Source organism: Daktulosphaira vitifoliae, unplaced genomic scaffold, assembly GCF_025091365.1.
Source record: "Daktulosphaira vitifoliae isolate Bord-2020 unplaced genomic scaffold, ASM2509136v1 Scaffold_3, whole genome shotgun sequence".
Classification (NCBI taxonomy): Eukaryota; Metazoa; Arthropoda; class Insecta; order Hemiptera; family Phylloxeridae; genus Daktulosphaira; species Daktulosphaira vitifoliae.
The window spans coordinates 39,050,835-39,072,496 of record NW_026099574.1 but is presented as its reverse complement, the minus strand read 5'-3'; the positions used below and the strand labels follow the sequence as shown (position 1 = coordinate 39,072,496).

Here is a 21,662-nt window from a genome sequence, read left to right as displayed (position 1 = left end):
TACCATATTGAAAAATATACTATTTTTGTATGATAATTATGGGTTTTGTATTTTATTTTAATAGAAGTTGATGTTGCTTTTGCAATTATCCATCAATTTTTTAAAATTAAACACTATCTACAGATTTTTTGTGACATGTTGCTATATAAATCATAAATTTAAAAAAAAAAAAATTATATTCAATTAAAGTTGAAAAACTTAATTTTTTGTGAAAAAGTTGTCATTTTAGATCCCTTCCTGTGGTCAGTTTTATAAAAAAAATTTACAAAATGATAGGTATCATGTATAATTAAAAAAAAAATTATATTGATTCGTTCATTTTTAAAAAAGTTATGGCATTACGAAGTAAAAAACATAAAAAATAATTTTTTATTAACATTGATGTCTGTTTTTTCAACATGAAAACAAAATAAAGTCCGAAATTTTTTTTTGTTATTTAAGTATATTACATAATCTTTAATTTAAGATATATATAAAAGTTTCAGTATTTCCGAAATACTATCAAAAATTAAGTTAATAAAGTTCTACTTTCTATATGCATCTTTTAATTTTGAATACCCTCTGTATAAAGGGAAATAGTCTGATTCAACTATAAAAGTAAATAATTTTACTTTATAATTTATTAATTTACTTAGAATTAATAGAAAAAATTTAATTGCACATTTGAAAACACCGCGAAAAGTTTATTTAGAAAAGTATATTTTTTTTTCTGATGAAAGTTCTTTTGTTTAGTGTATTTATTCATTAGTAACAAAATTTTTTTATTAAAAAGTATTGCATCAATTCCTTTAAATTTGTATACGCATTAAAAGTATATGAATATACAACTCCTTTTTATTTTTATAATATCTCCGTAAAAATTACAATATTATATTATTGAATACCACTTTCATACTCAATTTAATTACTGTAATTATTATGTATTCATATATTATAGTTATAAATCGGGGTAAAATTAAGGGAATAAGTGTTATTGTTGTTTTTGAAATAATCTACCAATTTCATTTTTTTCTATTTAATAATATCTATTTCAAACTTGCAAGTTGAGTTAAAAGTTATGGTAATAAATTAATTTTTTTTTATTAAAACTTTCACTTTTAAGAACAAAAAGATGTAAGGTTCAAAATGATTACNATTTTTTTTTTATTAAAACTTTCACTTTAAAGAACAAAAAGAAGTAGGTTCAAAATGATTACTTTTAACATATTAAAAATCAATAATAATTTGAAAATAATTAATTATAAAAATTATATAATATATAATTAAACTAATTACTAATCTGGATATAATTAAGGAAATAGGAGTTGATGTTGGGTTGGGTTGGTTACATTTTTAACTTTATAATGCTATAACTCATTGAAAAGTGTACGAATCAACACAATTTTTTTATGAGAAATAATATTTTTTAATAATCCCTTTTTCATTCGACATACTTTATCTTAATCAGGGTATTAATAAGAAACTAGCAGATAATGTAGCTTTTGTAATTATCCACCAATTTCTTAGAATTAAACACTTTCTACAGATTTGCATCGAAGCGTTTCTTATGATAGTGATTTTAATCACTGTCAGATTAAATCTATACTGGACCCAACTATGCAATGTCCCCACTATGCCACGACCCCACTGTGCTGGGTTTTTTTTTTGCGTGTGTTACCACTTTTTCTCAGCTCTCATCGAACCGATTTTTTTCAATGATATGTCAAAAGATCATAAATCGTATCTAGTCGAAGACATACCCTCAAAAATTGAAAAAATTTCCCTCGTTCCCCGTAAATGGGGAAAATCTCCAAAAAAATTACAAATTTAAAAATCACTTATTTTCGAAATTTTTTCAATATTTTTTTACTTAAAACTGCCATAACTTTTTCAAAAAATGACAAATCGATATAATTTTTTTTTTACAGATACATGATATATTTACCTATCATTTTGTATATATTTTTTATAAATTTGTCCCTTTACCTGCTCACAGAGGGGATTCAAAATGACAACTTTTTCAACTTAACTTTTAAAAGTGTTCCGGAAAGTCTGACACTTCTATATATATCTTAAATTAAAGCTGATGTAATATACTTTATAATGAAAAAAAAAAAAATTCGAACTTTATTTTGTCTTCACGGTGAAAACGGCTACCAAATGCTATTTTTGTATGAAAATTCTCGATTTTATATTTTACACGTTTAACTTTATATTTATATCTTTCATTCAACATACTTTTTTTTTAAATCGAACCATTTACCTATATATAGGAGGGTTCAAAACAAAAAATGCGTATAGAAAGTACAACTTTTTCAACTTCATTTTTTAAATTGTTCCAGAAATACTGACACTTTTATAAATATCTTAAATTAAAGCTAATGTAATATACTTTAATATTAAAAAAAAAAAATCGGACTTTATTTTGTCTTCATGGTGAAAACTAACATTAAAGTTAATAAAAAAATAAGATTTTTGTAAAAATGGATCCAACTATGCCACGTCCCCATTATGTCGCGACCCCAATGTGCTGGGTTATTTCAAATACTTATCCTGAATACAAAAATAATTATATTTTACGGGTCTATTTGTTATAGCATCTATAGCAGTAATGAAGATTGCATAAAATCATGGATTAGTTGGTAGAATTCGGAAGGTCTAAAAGCAGCCTAGCTTCCCTAATTCTGTAACAGCTCCCCTTTTCTTAAAATAATTATGAAAATTACATTTAAATTCATATGGAAATATTTTCAAAAAGGAGAAAATTTAAGTAAAATGTCCTAAAAGTTTAGTTTGAAACTGTGCATATGGTTATGATCTATTCTTTAATAAAATGTCTGGACTCTTGGTCTAATTTACATTATTTAGTAAATTTCATAATATTAACCGACTATATGTTATTTAATAATATTGGCTATACTGATCGTTAAAAATCATTAACGTGGATATTATGTTAATTATCTATTTATTTAAAAAAATTATGACCAACTTATCACGAGAAACGAACTATTTACCTATTAAAAAACAATGAGTCATTTATGGAAATCCCAGAATAAAATATTAATTTGTAGTTTTAATGAAATCATTTTAGAAGATCATTACAAGTTATTATGATAAACATAATACAAAATAAAATATTTAAGTTCAGAAGTATTAAAAATTAAATGTAATTTTATTGTTATCTAACTAAAATAATAATTTGTATAATTAATATTATCATTATAGAATTACCTACTTATAATTAAAAATTTAATCACAATTATATGTCTATTGTAGTCAAATCGTTACAACAAAAATAATCCATACTGATACTTATAAATATTTTTTTTAATGAAAGTTGAAAATAATGGAAGTTATGTTAAATAATGTTGAATCGATTAGTTTGTCGAATAATGATTTCTCAATTGAACTTTACTCGGTAACACATAATGGAATTTATTTAAAAATATATTTATTAAATTATATGTTTATATTAATAACTAGAAATTAAGCGAACTAGATGGCAGTATTTTTTTTTCTCCAATAAGTATTCATATAGTTATGTTTATGGCAAGCATTGGAGCAGCTACTCAGACTTATGATGAAATACTGAAGACAATACATCTTACCAAAAAAAATTCTACTAAATTATTAGAAAATTATGAACAGTTGTTAGATGATCTTACAGTAAAAGATTTCAATTATTATACAACTTTTGGAAAACATCTATATATAAAAAAAAACTTTTATTTCAGTGTTACTAATATATTACATTTTTTTTAAATTTTATTAGGAAAATAATGTATTGAAGTTTGCTATTGGTATTTTTATTGATGATTCATTTAAAATAAAACATAAGTATGTTGAAAACACTAGTCATTATTTAAAATCTACAACTGCAAAGTTAAATTTTAAAGAAAAAGCAGAAGATCAACGTATTTTGATAAATAAATGGGTTGAAAGTAAAACAAATGGAAGAATTAATAATTTATTGCCTTTTGGTAGTATTAAAAATCTTGATTTATCTCTTCTTTGATTAATTTAATGTCATTTTTTCAGGTTCCATAAGTAAGGATTCTAGTTTAATATTAGCTAATGCTGTTCATTTTAACAGCAGCTGGCAATACAAGTTTAGCAATATTCAAAATGAATTTTTTTATATATCACCAAGCCAAAAAAAATATGTTTCAATGATGAATTTAAACAGACATTTAAATTACTTTCATGATAAGATATTAAAGTATTCAGTTGTTGAATTACCTTACAAAGTAATTTTTATGATCATTTTCATTATTTTTTAAGTATTGCTGTGATAAAATCGAACATTTTTAAAATAAGTTAGACCTCACAATTTAAAACTAAATTTGTTAAAACTTAATGTAGACTATTCTTATATCTTCTTTTTCATATGGTACATCTTTGAATGATGTGGACAAGAAAACTTTCATAGCTTAATGTTATTGAATTAAATTTCTGTGCTAGTGCATTAATCTATACTAGGGAAATAACAATCAAAAGACCAAATCCCAGTCATCAAAATGTCTAATAATCTTTTTTTGTTATTACATTGTATTATTTAATATACTGGTGGCTGTTTTATTTGTAGCCACTTGATTTCTCTTAAAATAATAAGTTTTTTGGATTTAGTTAGTTATTTATGTATTTCCATTTCTTATATTTTGTAGGGGTGTTAAATAAATTTTTTTTAATGGCAACATATGTATTAAATTAGCTTACAAAATAAAAAATTATCTAATTAAGAAAATGAATGGCCAATTTTTAACATGTCATTTTTCGACCACTCAGCTTATGCCTAGGTGTAAAATTGTGAATATCCTCTGATGCACTGATCCAAAAGTTGCTGTCAGCCATTTAAATTTCTTAATTAGATAATTTTCTATTTTATAAGCTATTTTAATGCTTATGTCGACATTTATAAAAATAAAGTTGACACCTCTTTAAATGGTAGATTTAAAAATTATTTTATTTTAAATACATAGAGATAACTAACTAAATCCAAAAATCTTAGTATTTTAAAAGAAATCAAGTGGCTCTCATGAAAAAAAATACTTTGGTTAGATTATGGTGGTAGGTCGTTAATATTAATTAATCTATATTATTATTTTATTTTATTAGGACTATAATTTTAAAATGGTTATTATGTTACCTGATGCAAATGATGGTTTGAGAAATCTTGAGTTAAATTTATCTAAAATAAATATAAAGGATTTAACAAAAAAATTGAAGACCTTTGATGTCAATGTTAAATTACCTCAATTTCAACTTGAACTTTCATATGATTTAAAAAACACATTAATTGAAGTAAGACAATTGTGCTTAGTTCAGGGTAATCTGTGAATCATAAACCACTCAATTACTTTTAAAATAATAATAATTTGAAAATTTTTTTTTGTATTTTCCATCATTAAGTATTTTTTTTAGTTCATCCCTTATGCATTATATTGGTGTTAACTCTATTTTTTTAATTTATAGCATTTAAATTTTTACAAACCTTTGTTTATTTTATATAATAATTTAATGTTTTAATTCTTTGAGTTTAGTTATGAGTAACACTCTAATAAGTAAAACAGTCTTTAGTATACCAATAATTGACAATAACTGTTGTCAATCAATAAATAGCTCGGTAGTATATACCAATGTTCATGCTTGATAATAGTGTATACCAAACTATAACTATATTCCAAGAATTATAAATTTAAATTATTATATCAGATAAACAAAGATTTGTAAAAAATTAAAATGCTAAAGGATAAATAAACAATGAAAATCCTCAAAATTATTATATTACGAGTAATTGAGTGATGCATAATTCTCAGATTACCCTTTATATTTCAATTTTCTATTTGATTTTTAAGATGGGTTGTTCTACAATGTTTACAAAAAATGCAAACTTTTCAAATATACTTGTTTCATTAGAAAAAACATTATTCGTTAATAAAATTGTTCATAAGTCGTATATTGAAGTTAATAAAGATGGAACTGAAGCTGCGTCTTCTACAGGTATTAAACTGAAAATTTTATCATAATTATTATAAATTTTTATTTTTATTATAAAAAATGAATAACAAATTTTTACTAAGTCCAAAGTGGACAATGAAAACATCTTACATTCTCTCTTTTTTTATGCTAAGTGAGTCATCCAGTTGCATAAGAAGGACGTATGTATAAAAAAAATATTTTATGGAAATACGTTCTCTTGCAATTAGACAACTCATGAATATTATAATCACATTATGTTTGGAAACACATATAATATCATCTTTCTAAGATAAGTTACTATGGATGATTAGAGTTAACTTATACATAATAAATTTTAAACTTCCTATGTTTTCCTGAACTTGCACAGGTGCTAATGTTGAATATTAAAAATTCATTAAAATTTATTAGTTAAATAATTGGATATTAAATTTTGCTGGATTAGGGTTTATGTACTATATAAGTCTTACTATAAGACCATATATATAAATATTTATAATTGAATACATACATATTAAGAAAATGGTCCTTAACTACAAATGAATCTTAATAGTTAGACTCTGAAATACTTTTCAAGAATTGAAAAAAATTATCACTTTATCAGTTAAAAATACTTAGTCCACACTTTCTATATAGACAATTAAAATCATTGTTTTTAAAGTATTTATTGTCGAATTAGGTTTGATATTATAATATGATTCACTACAATATTAAATAATTATACTTTTTATTTCATATTATTTTAATTTATTAATTTTGCAACTCTATATGTATGCCCTACTACTACCAGTGTATAATATTTAAAATATTTTGGTGACTTGTTTCAGTATAAATAATTTCTAAAAGAAAAACGACTTTTAATTTCACCTAAATTTAACAATAGATTTTTATAATTATAATCAATATAACTATAATTTTATAATACGCTCAGTTGAAAACAACTTGATTGGTTTTTTTTAGTTAAATTAAATGATACAAATTAATTAAGTTCTGAATATTTCAGATATTAATTATCTGAATATTTTGTAGAATCATTTTAAACACCAAAAGTTACTTAAAAATGATTAATATTATTTCTATTTAAGTGATCTCTTACGATCAAATTGCAAAAAAATATTGAGCTTTTTTCATAAATTTTCTGTAAATAGTAATTATAAATTTTCTGGATAACATACTTATTTTAAAAATAGAGTTTTTATAATTCTCATATAATTTATTATTTAATTATGTAGATTTTAAACTTGAAAGTTGAACTAAAAAAAATTATGGTAAAAAGTTCATTATACACATTTATAAAAACCTACATTAAAGGACCAAAAAAATAGATTTAAATTAACATTATGCATGGATAATTTTTACACATATTAAAAATCAAAATGAATAATTAAAAAACAATTTTTTTTTTTTTGTATTTAATAATTTTTTTTTATGTAAATATTCATATTTTACTTCTTCTTTTTCCTTGCCTTAATCCCAACTACTTGGGATCGGTCTTTTTTACTTATTTTTTTACTAATAAGTAATAATATCAAAAATTATAAGTGATAGAAAAAGTCTAATTGTAGATTTAAAAACAGTGCGAAAAGATGATTTAGTGAAGCATGCATATTTTTTACTCTGATTTTACCATTTATACATAATTAACAAATTATTTTCTAAAAAGTTTTGTATCATGCTCTTCAATTTTTATACAAGTTTGCGATAAAATAGCTATTTTATTATTTTTATAATTTTTCCGTAAAAATTACAATATTAAATTATTGAATAACAATTTCATACTAAGTTTAATTACTTTAATTAGAATTTATTTTAATATTATAATTTTAAAGAAAAGAACTGTTAATAGGATATAATTAAGGAATTAGGAGTTGATGTTTTTTTTGTAATAATTTACAAATTTCATAGAATTAAACAGTATATACAAATTTATATCGAAGCTTTTCTTATAATAGTGATTTTAAATACTATCAGATATCATCTATACTTATTCCAACTATACCATATCCATACTATGCCTCGACCCTACTGTGCTACCATTTTTTATTTTGGTTTGTTATTCCAGTGGTCCAGATATAGTCTAAATTATTAATAAGATTCCCTTGTATTTAAAATAAATGTTATTTTTTAATATTTTATGTGCAATATCTAAAATTTATTTTTATTTTTTTTTATTTTTTTTTTTTTTTAGGAGTATATATTCAACCCTTAGCTGGTCATCGAGCTGTTAATTTTCATGCAGATCATCCTTTCATGTTTGTAATTGCTAGTCAAAAGAATGATATTATATTCATGGGACGTTTTAATCCTTAATTTTGAACTCATATAAATTAAATAGAAATATGTGTTTAAATGTATAAGTTGGTATAACCATTAATAGACAACAGGCATATTCAGGTCAAGATAACATGACTATGTAATGTTCTATAATGAAAACCATTTTTTTTTGTTTTAATATTACTTTATTAGAAAAATATAATACATTTCTCGTCATAATGCAATTTAATAATGATTTACAGTAATCTTTTTTGTACTGTTCTATCAACAGTTTATCAGCTAGGGAAACCAAAGTTTAAATTCTCCTCTGATAATATTCAGAAAGATACTTTTATTCTAGTGTAACTGCTTTATAAATCGTAAAACAACTTAAAAAAATAATTAAAAATAATGAATATTTTTTTGTTTACACAGTAAATTTTGATCAAAATGAATACTTTATAGGTGTTCTCTGGAATAATATTATTCAATGGAATTAAAACATGATATGTTTGATAAAGAGTATTCTTTATTGAATTGTATTTCTGTTAAAATGCTTAATAATATAAAAATTAATGGATGTGAAAGTGATTTTCACAAAGATATTCAAAAAGTTGAAAATTAAATTCCTTGTAGAGCTTTAGTGCAATGGTCGGCAACCGGCGGCCCGCGTGGCTATTGAATACGGCCCGCTTTAAATTCTAAATCGACTAATTTAATTGAATATCATTTTGTATAAATATAATTGAACGTTGCGTTTTTGGTACGGGTATTTTATATAAGTCATATTATTATTTTAAGTTTTAGATAGTATTTTTTTGCATAATAAATAATGTAATTATAAATTTTTTTTTTTTATCTGGCCCGCGAACTCTTTTTAATTTGTAAATGTGGCCCGAGAATTAAAAAAGGTTGCCGACCACTGCTTTAGTGCATAATATTATTAGGAATTAAATATTAAAATTTTAAAAAGCAAATATGATAAATTGAGAATGAATATGATTCATTTAAACAACATTTTTGCAGGACAAATTCATTAGCGGCACATTGTAATTGAGTTTCTTATTAGAATGAAAATTCTAAAATCTCCTTCAATGTACATGTTTGCAAAATTACAATAAGTTAACACAATCGGTACACATAAAAATAACTACTTTATCCTTATTAACGTAATATCGGTGAAAAATATAGCATAATATTTCATGTTAATAAATCTAATATTTATTTTAAAAAATAAAATAAATTTTTTTGACGTCTTCATTAAGGTATGTCTATAAACCAACTTTGATGAATACCAGAACTAGAGTTCTGTGAGGCAATTTGTAAAGTTATTTAAAGTAATTAATCATGATTATTATGAATAAAGTTATTTATGAATGCAGAGTGATTCTTTTAACCACTGAATTATTTTTAAAATAATAATTATGTTCAGAAATTTCTTTTCTGTATTTTTTAGTTTCATATATTTCTTGATTTATCAATTATTCAGTATTTTTTCAATTCATTCATTATACCCTATAAAATAAAAAAAAGATCTAATAAGAAAATAACTGGTCGATAACAACTTTTGAACTATTACTTCGGAAATTATTAACATTTTTAAAAATAGAATGGAAAAGAGCACGTTGAGTAATGCGCAAGGATAAAATTAACATATTTTATATCTCACCTCCAAAATATATTTAAAACTTTTAATAACTTAAATTACTAGTTCAAAAGTTGTAATCAACCTGTTTTTTCTTAATTAGATTTTTTTTTATTTTATAAGTGAATTAAAAATGTATTTTACCATTAAAAAAAAATGTATACCCTTATAAATGTATAAGGGATCTGTTAAAAAAGTAACTAATAAATTATTATTAATTAACATATAAACATTATTTTTAGTTAACTGCATAACATTATTTTCTTTTTGTTTGTATCATATATGTAACATCTTACCATATTCTAAGTTATAGAATAAGTTGCCTTGATGTTAGTAATATTCCCTCATAATGATGACAACTATAAAGAAGATGAATTAAATAGTCAATTAAATGATTCATTTTCAGACATGAATTTATCAATGTAATAATAATGTATCAATGTAAAANGTCAATTAAATGATTCATTTTCAGACATGAATTTATCAATGGCATAATTATTTTTTAAATGTATAAAACTAAAATATTCATATTTATATATCAATGTAATCGTATAACAATTAATAATAAATAATGACTAATTTTATTTATAGAGTAAAATCCTGTAAAACATAAGATTTTTAGGAAAAAACTCGTTTATTCTAGGTAAATGCAGTATGTACAGTTCAAATATTATCGAGCGCAAAATTTTTTTTTTCATAGTATAGCTAATGACTTGCTCTACAAGCCACATGTATGGATTAACGTGTAATTTTTAGTTAATTTCTTTATACGAGCAAACTAGAGAAAAAAACGAAAAAATTCGATTTTTTTTTAAGTATAAATATGTTTAATTCCACAAAAATAAAAAAAAATCTTTGTTTTTCTTTTTCATTTGAAAAAGGATATCTTTTTTAATAGGAATAAACAAATTTTTTAATTTTAAATTATGTTTTAAGGCATAAAAAAAAATGTACAAAAATAAACTCAAAATAACTGAAAATACGGATAAATTTTAGAAGTATAACATTAAAATAGCTCTACACCTTCACTAAATCAACTTATACCCTTGAAAATTTGTATTAAAACCCTTAAGTATGATATTAATGTGTTTTGCTAAAAAAAAAAATTTAAGTGACTTAAAAAATGATACTTTTGGTCGCCTAAATCGGCGTTTCATTCCACTGTGAGACGGGCCGACTTTATTCAGTTTATGTGTAGGGAGTAAAATGTATTGTCTTATTATTTCTAGAATTAATCTAAATAGTTAATAATATTGATAATAATGTTATTAATGTTCTACTACGAGAGATTTATTGATTAATATTAGCGGTGTAGTAGACGCGAATATCTTTTTTTTTACGAGGTAGATGGATAATTTGTTTTTTGCTCATAATTCTTCTAAAGAGCCGGTTTCAGTAATAAAATTAGATTGTTGTGTTATGAATTTCGATGGGGACCAGCGACTAATTACTGACATTAATAGTTTCATGTACTTAGATTCAACTTTTAATAGAGTTGACTTCAGAATGATAAATTCTTACTCAAAGGTTATACAATCCGAAGAGTTTCAAAATTAAGAAATACATGTTTTACTTGATTTTCATTTTTAATTATGCTTCATTTAAATTAAAATTTAATTTAAAGAATTATAATTGTTAAAGGTATATCTATTAAAATTATAATTATTATAATTACTGGAACTATCTTTAATTTATTTGAAAAATTATTTATTGTGTTCAAATATATTCTTTTCCATATAACAAAACAAAATGTTTAGAATTGATTTTCTTTAAAGTTGAATTTTTTATATTATTATTTACATAAATGCAATATAAATGTTCACAAAATTTGAAATTAGATGTCTTAGATGCTACATCGTTTTCACTTATTATTTATTATAATTTTTGTTAACTATTTATCAATTTAACCAAAGTTAGCTGCTATTGAAGAATTCTTCCAGAATTAACTTGATTAGTAACAAATGTGCTAAAGAAAAAAATGTGACATATTTGTAGTATGTCAACAAAAATTTTATCCATAAAATCATGTTACTATGTAATTAATTATATCACAATACGTTATAATTATTTATGATAATTTTATTGTGTCTTACTATTCCAAGTGTAATTGTTATGAATATTTTTTTTTTTATTTATTTATATGAGTATTTTTTTTATTTATTTGTTAAAATATAATTCAACAAGAAAGCATTTCTTTGCTTTGTTATATTAATTGTTTTGTTAACTATTGGATAATAATTTAAAAAAAAAGTTTGTTAGCATTCTTATATTAATATTGCTGATTTCTTTCTATAACTATTAAATATTAATGGTGGGAGTATCAAAATTACTACGCATCTCTATAAACGTTGTAAATTAAATATTCCCGTCCCTTAAAAATCACATTTACTATATAAATATTAGACAATATAGAATTTTTTTACGTAGGGTGTATAGAGTGGTAAATTAATAGCATAATGTGGTATTTTTATTATAATAAGGCAGTAATATGACATTTTGAATTCTGCAATACTGCTTGATACATCTGTTATCACTTATGTCCAATATTATCAAATTACAATTTGTAAATAAGTCAATTGAAGCTTTTAAGAAAAATTTAAGTATATTAAATATTTTGTATAAAATTAAAAATGGTGGTATGTAATTTTAATTTAATATTTAAATGTATATTTCTTTGAACTTCTTCATATGTAAGTCATAATTTTATGGAATTTTAAAATTTTAGTAGTTGTACCATGTAATAAAACATTGCAAATAAAATTGTCATTGAGTACCCAACAATTTCTGTATGTGGGTATCAAAAAAATTACCGCCTTACATAAGAGTTGGGGAATTTCCCCTCTGAATATTTTTCTTTTTTGCAAAAGTATCTACAATATGTAATTACAATCAATTAAAAAAACTCTTTAAAATTTACTACCGAAATCATATGCAAACACTTGTTATTAAATTGAAAAAAAATTTAATTATTATAACTACAGGGAGGTTTGTCTAGAAGTTTTCTTTGATTACATAGTGGCTAATGCTACCAAGAAATTTATTTGATAAATTATTAGAAGTTTTTTTCAATGTGTATCAAGATATCTTAAAGTTTAGTTGCATTGATTAGTAGTATTTTATAAATGCATTCAAAATTTGTTTATCCTTAAAGAATAATCATTTAAATTGTTTACCTTTTAGTAAGTTTCGACTGGAATTTAAAGTTTTTTTAATAATATGTTTTATATATGATTGTTTCATATGTTTTCTCCCTTAAATATATATAAGCTATTGCTTAAATAATATATCATTTTGATTAAAATATCAAACATTATTATTAATAAATAATTATAATTTGTTGTGTGTTATTTTTTTTTCTTCTAAATCTGTTTATTTAGAAAATTTCACTTCAAATTAAAGCAAATTTAGAGAATGTGACTGATTTAATCCCAGAAGGCAGAGACTTCCGATGGTATTTAAAGGTATCTATAAACATAATTTATTTTAAATTGTCTGATATAGTTTTAATTAGTAAAATTAGAAACTATTTCCGTAGCTTGTTTTTTAAAGAATAAAACTAACTTTACCAATAACTATAAAATAATCTTTGAGCTTTGCCATTACAATTCAAATTTTCTCAAAAAGAAGAGTTTTTTAAGAGAAACTTAGATTATACTATCTGTGGGTATGACTTTTAGGTCTTATTTATTTGAAAAGTTCAAAAATACTGTTTTTCAACTGACTTGTTAGAAACTTAGCCATAGATTTCAAAATTATAATATGGAGTTAAATTAAATTTTTTTTAACAATTTCAGTTCCAGTGTACAAATTGTGGTCAGGAATCAGAAAAATGGATTTATTTGTCTGAAGATGTTAGTATTATTCAATTTTAGTAAGTTATGCTTAAAATAAAATTTTATAAAATGTTCAATTGTTTGTTTTTAGGAAAAGGTTCCTATAAAAGGTAGTAGAGGAGAAGCTAATCTTGTTACTAAGTGCAAGATGTGTTCTAGAGAAAGTTCAGTTGGTAAAAAACATTGTAATTTATCTAAAAAGATTTATTTTTTTTATTTATGGCTTTGTATATTTTTAGATATTATATCTGAATCAGTATCAATGTACACTGTAGACGATTCAAATACATTTAAAACCATTGTGACATTTGATTGTCGTGGCACTTCATCAATAGATTTTTCACCGAGAAACGGTTTTAAATGCCGTGGTATTGAAAGTAATACACAATTTCAGGATATTAATTTAGAGGAAAAAGAATGGGTGGACTATGATGAAAAAGAAGGACAACCAGTTGGAATTTATGACTTTGAACATCAATTTATAAACACTAAATAAAATATTTGTTTTATTTACAATATAAATGTATAGGTCAATCACTCAGTGTGCGTTTTAAATATAAGTTTAAAAGCAAGTATTTCAATAATTATTGATGATTGGTAAAAAAAAGGAACTTGGAAAATAAAATATATAAATAGTCAAAGACAACTACAAATAAAATGTGATTGTTTTTTATTTTGTCATAATTTCTACTCGTCTTCTTCCTCTTCATCACTCGTATCACTTACCTATAAACAAAATATATTATATTATTTAAAAATTGTTAGTGAAAAGATATCTGACATTAAAATGTTTAATTTAAAATTTTTCAAAAATAATTTTATTGGAGATAAAACCCTTAACTAAAATTTCAATATTTATTACACATGGTCATTTAGACTGGATTTATGTATGAGACCCAGAGTAAAAGAATCTAAGTGATAAAAATTGACACCGAGATATTTTTATAAAAAAATTTAAAAATCTATAAGATATTGTTTTATTATATTTAATTTAGGGAACTAATATTCCTAAACTAAACTATATTTCAAAAATCTACTTTAATTTTTTATTCACACAAAATAAATTACTTTTAGCTTCGATGCGAAGCTGAGAATTTTGTTGTGTTTTAATTTACATTTTCCAGAAATGTAACTTGACCTCTTATGCTTTAGGTGATCATATATATTTTTATAACTATTAATTAAACAATATGTATTCATATTTTTTAATAATATTTTAGTTATTGGGATGGCAAAAATGTTGGACCAAATAATTTGTTTTTGTTTTATAACACTGGTGTTAAAAATATTTAAAGTTTAAAATCTATACAATTTATCTAACAGTTATTCAACATGCTAATAATTAATAGAAAATATTGTTAGTATTATTATTACTTACACTAATGAGTCCTATTTTAAATGAATACATAACCATTGTTACTAAAGCAGCTAGTGCGATCAAAACATTTTTAGTTTCATCTTTTTTATACCAGGGTTTATTAATACCCATCTGTTTAGATTCTTCCTTTTTCTTCTTTTCGTTACATATATGTGCTTGCCAATCAATCTTGAAATATTCTCTAGTTATTCTATCAATCCATGAACATAAATTTTTACATTTTTTAATATGTATCTGTATCTTATTATCTGTTAATGGCGCTTTTAACAAAGGTCCCAAATAACTATAAGCAACTGCATCTAATAACGTAGGATGAGATCCAAAAAAGTAGAAGTTATTTCCCAAGCGGCTCTCTAAACTATTAATGCATTTAATAGCTTCTCCATAGATCTAAAAAATGGTAGTACAAGAGTTCATTGATTATGTTGTACAGTTATTTTAAATTAAAATTGTTCTTTAGTGTAATTATATGTAATATTACCTCAATCATAATATCATTATCAGTTTCTAAATGGTTATATAATGCATGAATTTTTTGTTTAGCTGCTCGTTCATAAAAATTTGGATAGTACCAGTTAAGTGGAAATTTTAGTGTACTTCTATACCATGGTTTAGTAAAGCTATGACAGTTATTTTCATCTAACCACCTATATATAATTTATTTTATTTTAAATAAATATAGCTACTTAAATAGTATATACATGAAAGAATAATAAAATAGTAATTTATTTATTATACGAGGTGTGACAATAAAATAACGAGACTTTTTTAATAAAAGTTATTTATTTTAAATATTTTACAATTTAATGATTGTCACCTTCGAAGTACCTTCCCTCAGCCTCAACACACTGTTGCATAAGTCGCTGCCATTCTTGAAAACAATATTGCCAATCGCTTTCAGTTAGCCCTTTTAGAAGTTCTGCCATTTTCATTTTTACGTCATCAAACGTTTGAAAATGGGTTCCTTTTAAAAAACTTTTAATTTTTGGGAATAAGAAGAAGTCACAAGGAGCAAGGTCTGGCAAGTACGGGCGATATTGAATTATAGAAATTTTTTTTTCACTTAATAAACTTTGAATTGAAAATGCACTGTGAGCTGGAGTATTGTCTTGGTGAAGAACCCAGCCATTCTTCCACAGATCTGGTCACTTTTTTCTAACACGTTCTCTTAATTTAATTAATACATATTTATAATAATATTGGTTAACAGTTTGCCCATTAGGAACCCATTCAACAAAAATTATTCCCTTAATGTCAAAGAAAACAATGAGCATTGCTTGCTCATTCGTGCTTTCTTCATTCTTGGGGAAGTTGATGTCTTCCAATGCATAGATTGCCTTTTAGTTTCAGGATCATATGTAAAAATCCACGTTTTATCACACGTAATGATATTATTTATAAAAGATGGATCATCTTTGATCATTTTTAAGGTGTCAGAACAAATTTCTTTGCGATTGAATTTTTGATCAATCGTCAAATTTTTAGGGACCATTTTAGCACACAATTTTTTCATATTTAAATTTTCAACTAAAATTTTACGAACACTATCTCTATCAAAATTTACCATCTCTGCTACAGCTCTAACACTTAATCGACGATCTTGCCGAATAATTTTGTCAATTTTTTTGACTTTTTCGTTTGTTGAACATGTGGTACGACGTCCAGAATGATCATCGTCTTCCACGTCTTCTCTTCCATTGCAAAANATCATCGTCTTCCACGTCTTCTCTTCCATTGTAAAACCGTTTGTGCCATTAAAAAACGTGAGCTCTTGATAAATATTCTTCACCATAAACTTCACATAACATACGAAATGATTCTGCGGCAGTTTTTTTTAATTTAACAAGAAATTTAATGTTAACACGTTGTTCGATTTTTATATCTAACATTTTTCGGCAGTATAGTCGAATTTGCACAAATAACAAGGTTACTAACGTATAAGAAAGTTAACCGATTTCATTATTGTTTATAGTACTTTTAGATAAGTGTTTCCTAATCATATTTCAATAATAGTATTATAGATAACGTTAATAGTTTAGGATATATTTAGAAAGTCTCGTTATTTTATTGTCACACCTCGTATACTGTTTCAATAATATATAATTATTAATTTATAATATTTACCAAGCATAAAGTAAAGCTGGTTCAAGTTGAGCATCTAATATGCTGATAGCAGCATGTTCTTCAGCAAGTTGTTGTTTAGACATTCCAAAATCTGGAGTAAGATTCTAAGAGTTTATATAATAAGTGAAAAAATCAAATATGATTTTAAGTACTAAAATAAATTATTTTTTTACTTGTTTTTCAAGACAATCAATTAATTGTTCTCTCCTAGTAATTATTTTTTTATTAAAACAAACATTTGGTAAATGACCTTTATTACCTCTTAATGGATTATTTGAATAATTAATATTAATTGGAGCATTAGTAAACCTAGCGAATGCCTAAAATAAGAATCAATTCTTAATGTAACAAAAATATTTTTTTATTTTTTTGCTTACTAGAACTTCTAAACATTTGTAATCAATTGAAGGAAGTCCCCAATCCCCCTTCCAGCACTCCACTTCTAACTGTGATGGTTTATACATAATTTACTTGAATAAACAAGCCGTTAAAAATATTAAAACGAACATCAACTATGCTCAAATAACGTGAATCATGTAAAATTTTAATTTTGGTTAAAAAAAAATATAAAAATCGAATTGAATTCTTATCACTAATACCATGGTTCTGTTATAAAAATCTACTTAGCTAATAATAATCATTCACTATTTTCATTTTCAAAGAGTTTTTAAACTGTAGACGCTGGTAACACAATACAATACATTATTTATTTTATAGGTTATATTGTGAATAGAATTCTCTATTCTACTTTTTGACGATTACGTTCAAGACTGCGTATATTTAGCCACGTTTTTTAAGTTTTGTATTGAATTATTTTAAATATTCAACAAAATGGCTGATGCTGCTGTAAGTATTTGATTAATTAAATTGTTGTATTAATTTTCTTAAAATTAAATATTTCTTTTTCAAGATAACATGAACTTTAAATATTCATTCCATGAATAATATTGTCGTTTGTAACCCAACCAAAACTTTAATTCATATTTTATCACCACTACTTATGTTATTAATATTCAAGTATTTTTTATTCATTTTAGCCTGAAGTTGAACATAAAGCCAAAAGGCCATTTCGTAAGTTCACTTTCCGTGGTGTTGATTTAGACCAACTTTTAGATATCCAAGGGTATAAATAATTAATTCATTTGTAATACCAGTTTTTAACGTTCTGATTTCAATCACATTAATTTATTTTAGCGAACAATTGATTGAATTGTTACATTCAAGAGCACGCAGGCGTTTCTCCCGCGGTGGTCTTAAGCGTAAAGAATCTGCATTGGTTAAGAAATTACGTAGGGCAAAGAAAGAAGCGCCTCCTATGGAAAAGCCGGAAGCTGTCAAAACTCATTTACGTAACATGATCATTGTACCTGAAATGGTAGGCAGTATTATTGGAGTCTACAATGGAAAAGTTTTCAACCAAATTGAAATTAAGGTATTTTACAAATTAAAATATTTAATTTCTTAATTTTTCACTGTTATAACTGATCAAGATACATTAAATTTTAGTTTATACTTAAAATATTATTTTTTGCTAATGTCATTATTAGTAAAAGTTGTGATAGAGCAAGTCTGTATGCTTTATTATTTTACTTGGTGGTTATAAATTATTTGTATACTATTTCTACCACTATTCCTTTTTTAAATAATATGATGTATGATATAACATCTATTAATGTAAACTGGGTTTATACAAAAAAGTTAAAATAAATTAAAATTCAACTTTCCGGTTCTTATTAAAGTAAAAAAAAGCGAGTGTTGCACTTGTCCCAATAAAGGGACAAATGCATTTATATAATTCAAACTATGTCTTGTTTAAGTTTCTTGTTTTTACTGATTTATTGACATTTTATATTGTATAGGTCATTAGACAAAGTAAACAATAAATTATAAAATAAGGTTATTATATAGATTATTTATTAAGAATATCATATTTTCAATTAATAAAATCTACAAAAGCAATAATACAACTACCTCGTTTACAAATGTATTTAGGCAAGTGTGAAATTGCATTTCAATAAATTTTAATATTACTTCATATTGTTTGATTGTTAAATATAGTAAGTGTAACAAATCAATTTGATGAAAATAATCTTGTGATAATATGAGTATTTGACCATTTACCAAAATATCAAATTTTTACAAACGAGTCATAACAAATTATGATAAATAATATTTAATAAATTAAAATATAGCGGGGATACAAACATAAGTATTTGAATTATTGAAACAAAATACTTGGATATAATTTCTTCTAATGGACAATCATGAATGTTATCACGTCCAAATATATAGCAGACACTCTTTCATTTCACACTGCATTTCACTTTACTAATTTACCAAATGATACACTTATGAAAATAGTTAATACAATAATTATTAGTTAAAAATCATTTGTTGTGTTATTTATAATGTTATATTTTGTTAGGTAAAAATATATTTCTTTAATTATATTAAATTTACCTTAAGCTATTTACTTAAGTTATTTTAAAAATAATTTCTATTGTACCTTTTTAAATGAAAAGTTTTCTTTTTAAAATTAAATTTACTTATTGTGCTTATTGTTAACCTTGTCTTATTATAAAATTAAGCAATTTCAATATTTTTCAAAAAAGAAACAAAACGTGAATTAAAACTTCTTTATTCCTTCTAAATGGAGTAAACAGTTAACTTGAGTATTTAATTTTGAAATGTAAGTAAGGATCTTGTCTTTAAATCTCAATCCCTGTCAGCACAAAGGTCAAGTTATTTTCATAGTAGGTTAATGATTTAACTAAATGTATATTCAATAGTATATTGTTGTTTAAACTTATTATTAAAACAACTTGAATTAAATTTATTTGCTTTAAAAAACTTAATATATATAAATTTTCCTATTATTTTTTTGTCAAGTAAATGTTTTGTATTATTAATTTATTTTATTTTTCAGCCTGAAATGATTGGGCATTATTTGGGTGAATTTAGTGTCACATACAAACCCGTCAAACATGGAAGGCCTGGTATTGGTGCCACTCACAGCTCTAGGTTTATTCCATTGAAATAATTTGTTTTTTTTTTCACAAAATAAAAACTATTTGGTTTTAACTTGTGTTAATTATTCCGTATTTTAAGTAGTATATCCTATAATATTCTCCTATTATGCATTTAACAAAAATTAAGTTTTTTTTTTTTTTGTGATTTATTTATTTAAACGTTTTTAATAAAATAATTTATTTCAAAATCATATTAACAAAATCGGTCCAGCAAGAGCTGAGATTGAGCGTTCACAGACACAAAAAAAAAACACATCATAGTAAAATTAATACCTTCTCAGCTTGGTATCGAAGCTAAAAATATTAGTTATCTTATGTTCAAAAACTCAAAATATTGTAATATGCTATTTAAATATTAAGAAATTGTACTTAAACCATCTAAATGTTGAATGAATTGGTAATTTCTAGTAAATTCATTTATTGTTACTTAAAAAGATATGTTATATTTTGTATAACTCACTGCAATTAATTCATAGAATAGAGACTACTGTAAATGCAATATAAATGATAATTGTCAAATCTAATGTATCCAACTTTTTAATATAACACTTTAATTGAATTTTTTATACTAACTAAAACTTGAGTGCAATTTAAAAATTATATTTATACAGACATGAATTAGAGGGATAATGGCCTAATGTACAAATAATTAGTAGTAACTATCAATTGGAAGAAATACCCATTCAATTATTTTTTTTTTTGCTGTGTTTAAAAATAGTTAGCTCAAACTGTACTGTTTTTAAGTGACTCGGAGGCATATTGCCTTTGAGGACATTCCAGTTTTGTGTTCAAGTAGTGCATATAAAATCGATTAAAATAATTCATATAAATTGAGTCGCATATCACAATAAAATATAACAAATTAGCAAAAATTTTATTAAAAATATTAACTAGGAATTAATTTTAGTACCTTAAAATAAAAGACGCTGGTTTGAAACGTAAAATAATGTAAACTATTTGAAAATAAAATTGAATGTGCAGAGTGAACTATTATAACAATTCGGTCGCTAAGTGACCAGATAATGTTTTTCTTTATGTACAGTAACGTCCTAAGAAATTTTACAGTCTGCTGTTATTTCTCGTTTTGTAAGGCAGATCGAAGGCCGAGACAAGTTGATTGGACTGTTCATGGACGCTGAAAAGCTATCGACGGATGATCTATTCGATTGGCGCCGAGTTCGACTTGTAGGACCGATCATCCACTCAGTGCCGCTGCAGATACCACCTCTCGATGTGCGAAAATCAGAGAACTGATCGTTTCGTTGTCATATGAGGCGTCCAGTCTTTTAGAATACGATTGGAGTGTATTCGAAAGGCAAGACAGCCGCTCATGATGGAGACGTATGCAACTCGCAACAAGCGTTTAATGAAGGAGTGTAACATGATTTGCATGGCAGGCCGAGCTTTTTCGTCGCGAACCGCTCCTTACAGAGTTTCACATAGGT

The 21,662-nt window shown here is 24.2% G+C and overlaps 4 protein-coding genes across 6 annotated transcripts; 3 read left to right on the top strand and 1 right to left on the bottom strand.

The window, feature by feature from the left end:
• The first annotated feature begins 3,019 nt into the window (after nucleotides 1-3,019).
• Nucleotides 3,020-9,999, top strand: LOC126900722 (serpin B10-like). Its single transcript, XM_050676640.1, has 8 exons — nucleotides 3,020-3,145; nucleotides 3,256-3,397; nucleotides 3,463-3,645; nucleotides 3,752-3,959; nucleotides 4,018-4,226; nucleotides 5,095-5,280; nucleotides 5,835-5,979; nucleotides 8,144-9,999. The coding sequence occupies exons 2-8, from the start codon at nucleotides 3,326-3,328 to the stop codon at nucleotides 8,263-8,265; spliced, it is 1,125 nt and encodes a 374-aa protein (XP_050532597.1). The 5' UTR covers nucleotides 3,020-3,145; nucleotides 3,256-3,325; the 3' UTR covers nucleotides 8,266-9,999.
• A 2,147-nt stretch (nucleotides 10,000-12,146) lies between these two features.
• On the top strand, nucleotides 12,147-14,359 carry LOC126902874 (CXXC motif containing zinc binding protein). 3 transcript variants are annotated; one of them, XM_050680540.1, is made up of 5 exons: nucleotides 12,147-12,203; nucleotides 13,231-13,314; nucleotides 13,648-13,704; nucleotides 13,778-13,859; nucleotides 13,926-14,359. In XM_050680540.1, exons 1-5 carry the CDS (start codon nucleotides 12,162-12,164, stop codon nucleotides 14,180-14,182), a joined length of 522 nt encoding a protein of 173 aa, XP_050536497.1. In that variant the 5' UTR covers nucleotides 12,147-12,161; the 3' UTR covers nucleotides 14,183-14,359. The 3 variants fall into 3 exon arrangements, with proteins under 3 accessions (XP_050536497.1, XP_050536495.1, XP_050536496.1); XM_050680538.1 differs by having other exon boundaries at nucleotides 13,778-14,359; XM_050680539.1 differs by lacking the exon at nucleotides 12,147-12,203 and adding an exon at nucleotides 12,282-12,489 and having other exon boundaries at nucleotides 13,778-14,359.
• LOC126902872 (metaxin-1) lies at nucleotides 14,180-17,750 on the bottom strand. The gene is made up of 6 exons (XM_050680535.1): nucleotides 17,566-17,750; nucleotides 17,362-17,508; nucleotides 17,189-17,292; nucleotides 15,546-15,711; nucleotides 15,065-15,454; nucleotides 14,180-14,412 (listed from the first exon to the last, which is right to left on the bottom strand). Exons 1-6 carry the CDS (start codon nucleotides 17,650-17,652, stop codon nucleotides 14,374-14,376), a joined length of 933 nt encoding a protein of 310 aa, XP_050536492.1. The 5' UTR covers nucleotides 17,653-17,750; the 3' UTR covers nucleotides 14,180-14,373.
• Nucleotides 17,751-17,876: 126 nt separating this feature from the next.
• On the top strand, nucleotides 17,877-20,269 carry LOC126902875 (40S ribosomal protein S15). Its single transcript, XM_050680541.1, has 4 exons — nucleotides 17,877-18,034; nucleotides 18,226-18,311; nucleotides 18,383-18,620; nucleotides 20,115-20,269. The coding sequence occupies exons 1-4, from the start codon at nucleotides 18,020-18,022 to the stop codon at nucleotides 20,226-20,228; spliced, it is 453 nt and encodes a 150-aa protein (XP_050536498.1). The 5' UTR covers nucleotides 17,877-18,019; the 3' UTR covers nucleotides 20,229-20,269.
• The last annotated feature ends 1,393 nt before the right edge of the window (nucleotides 20,270-21,662 follow it).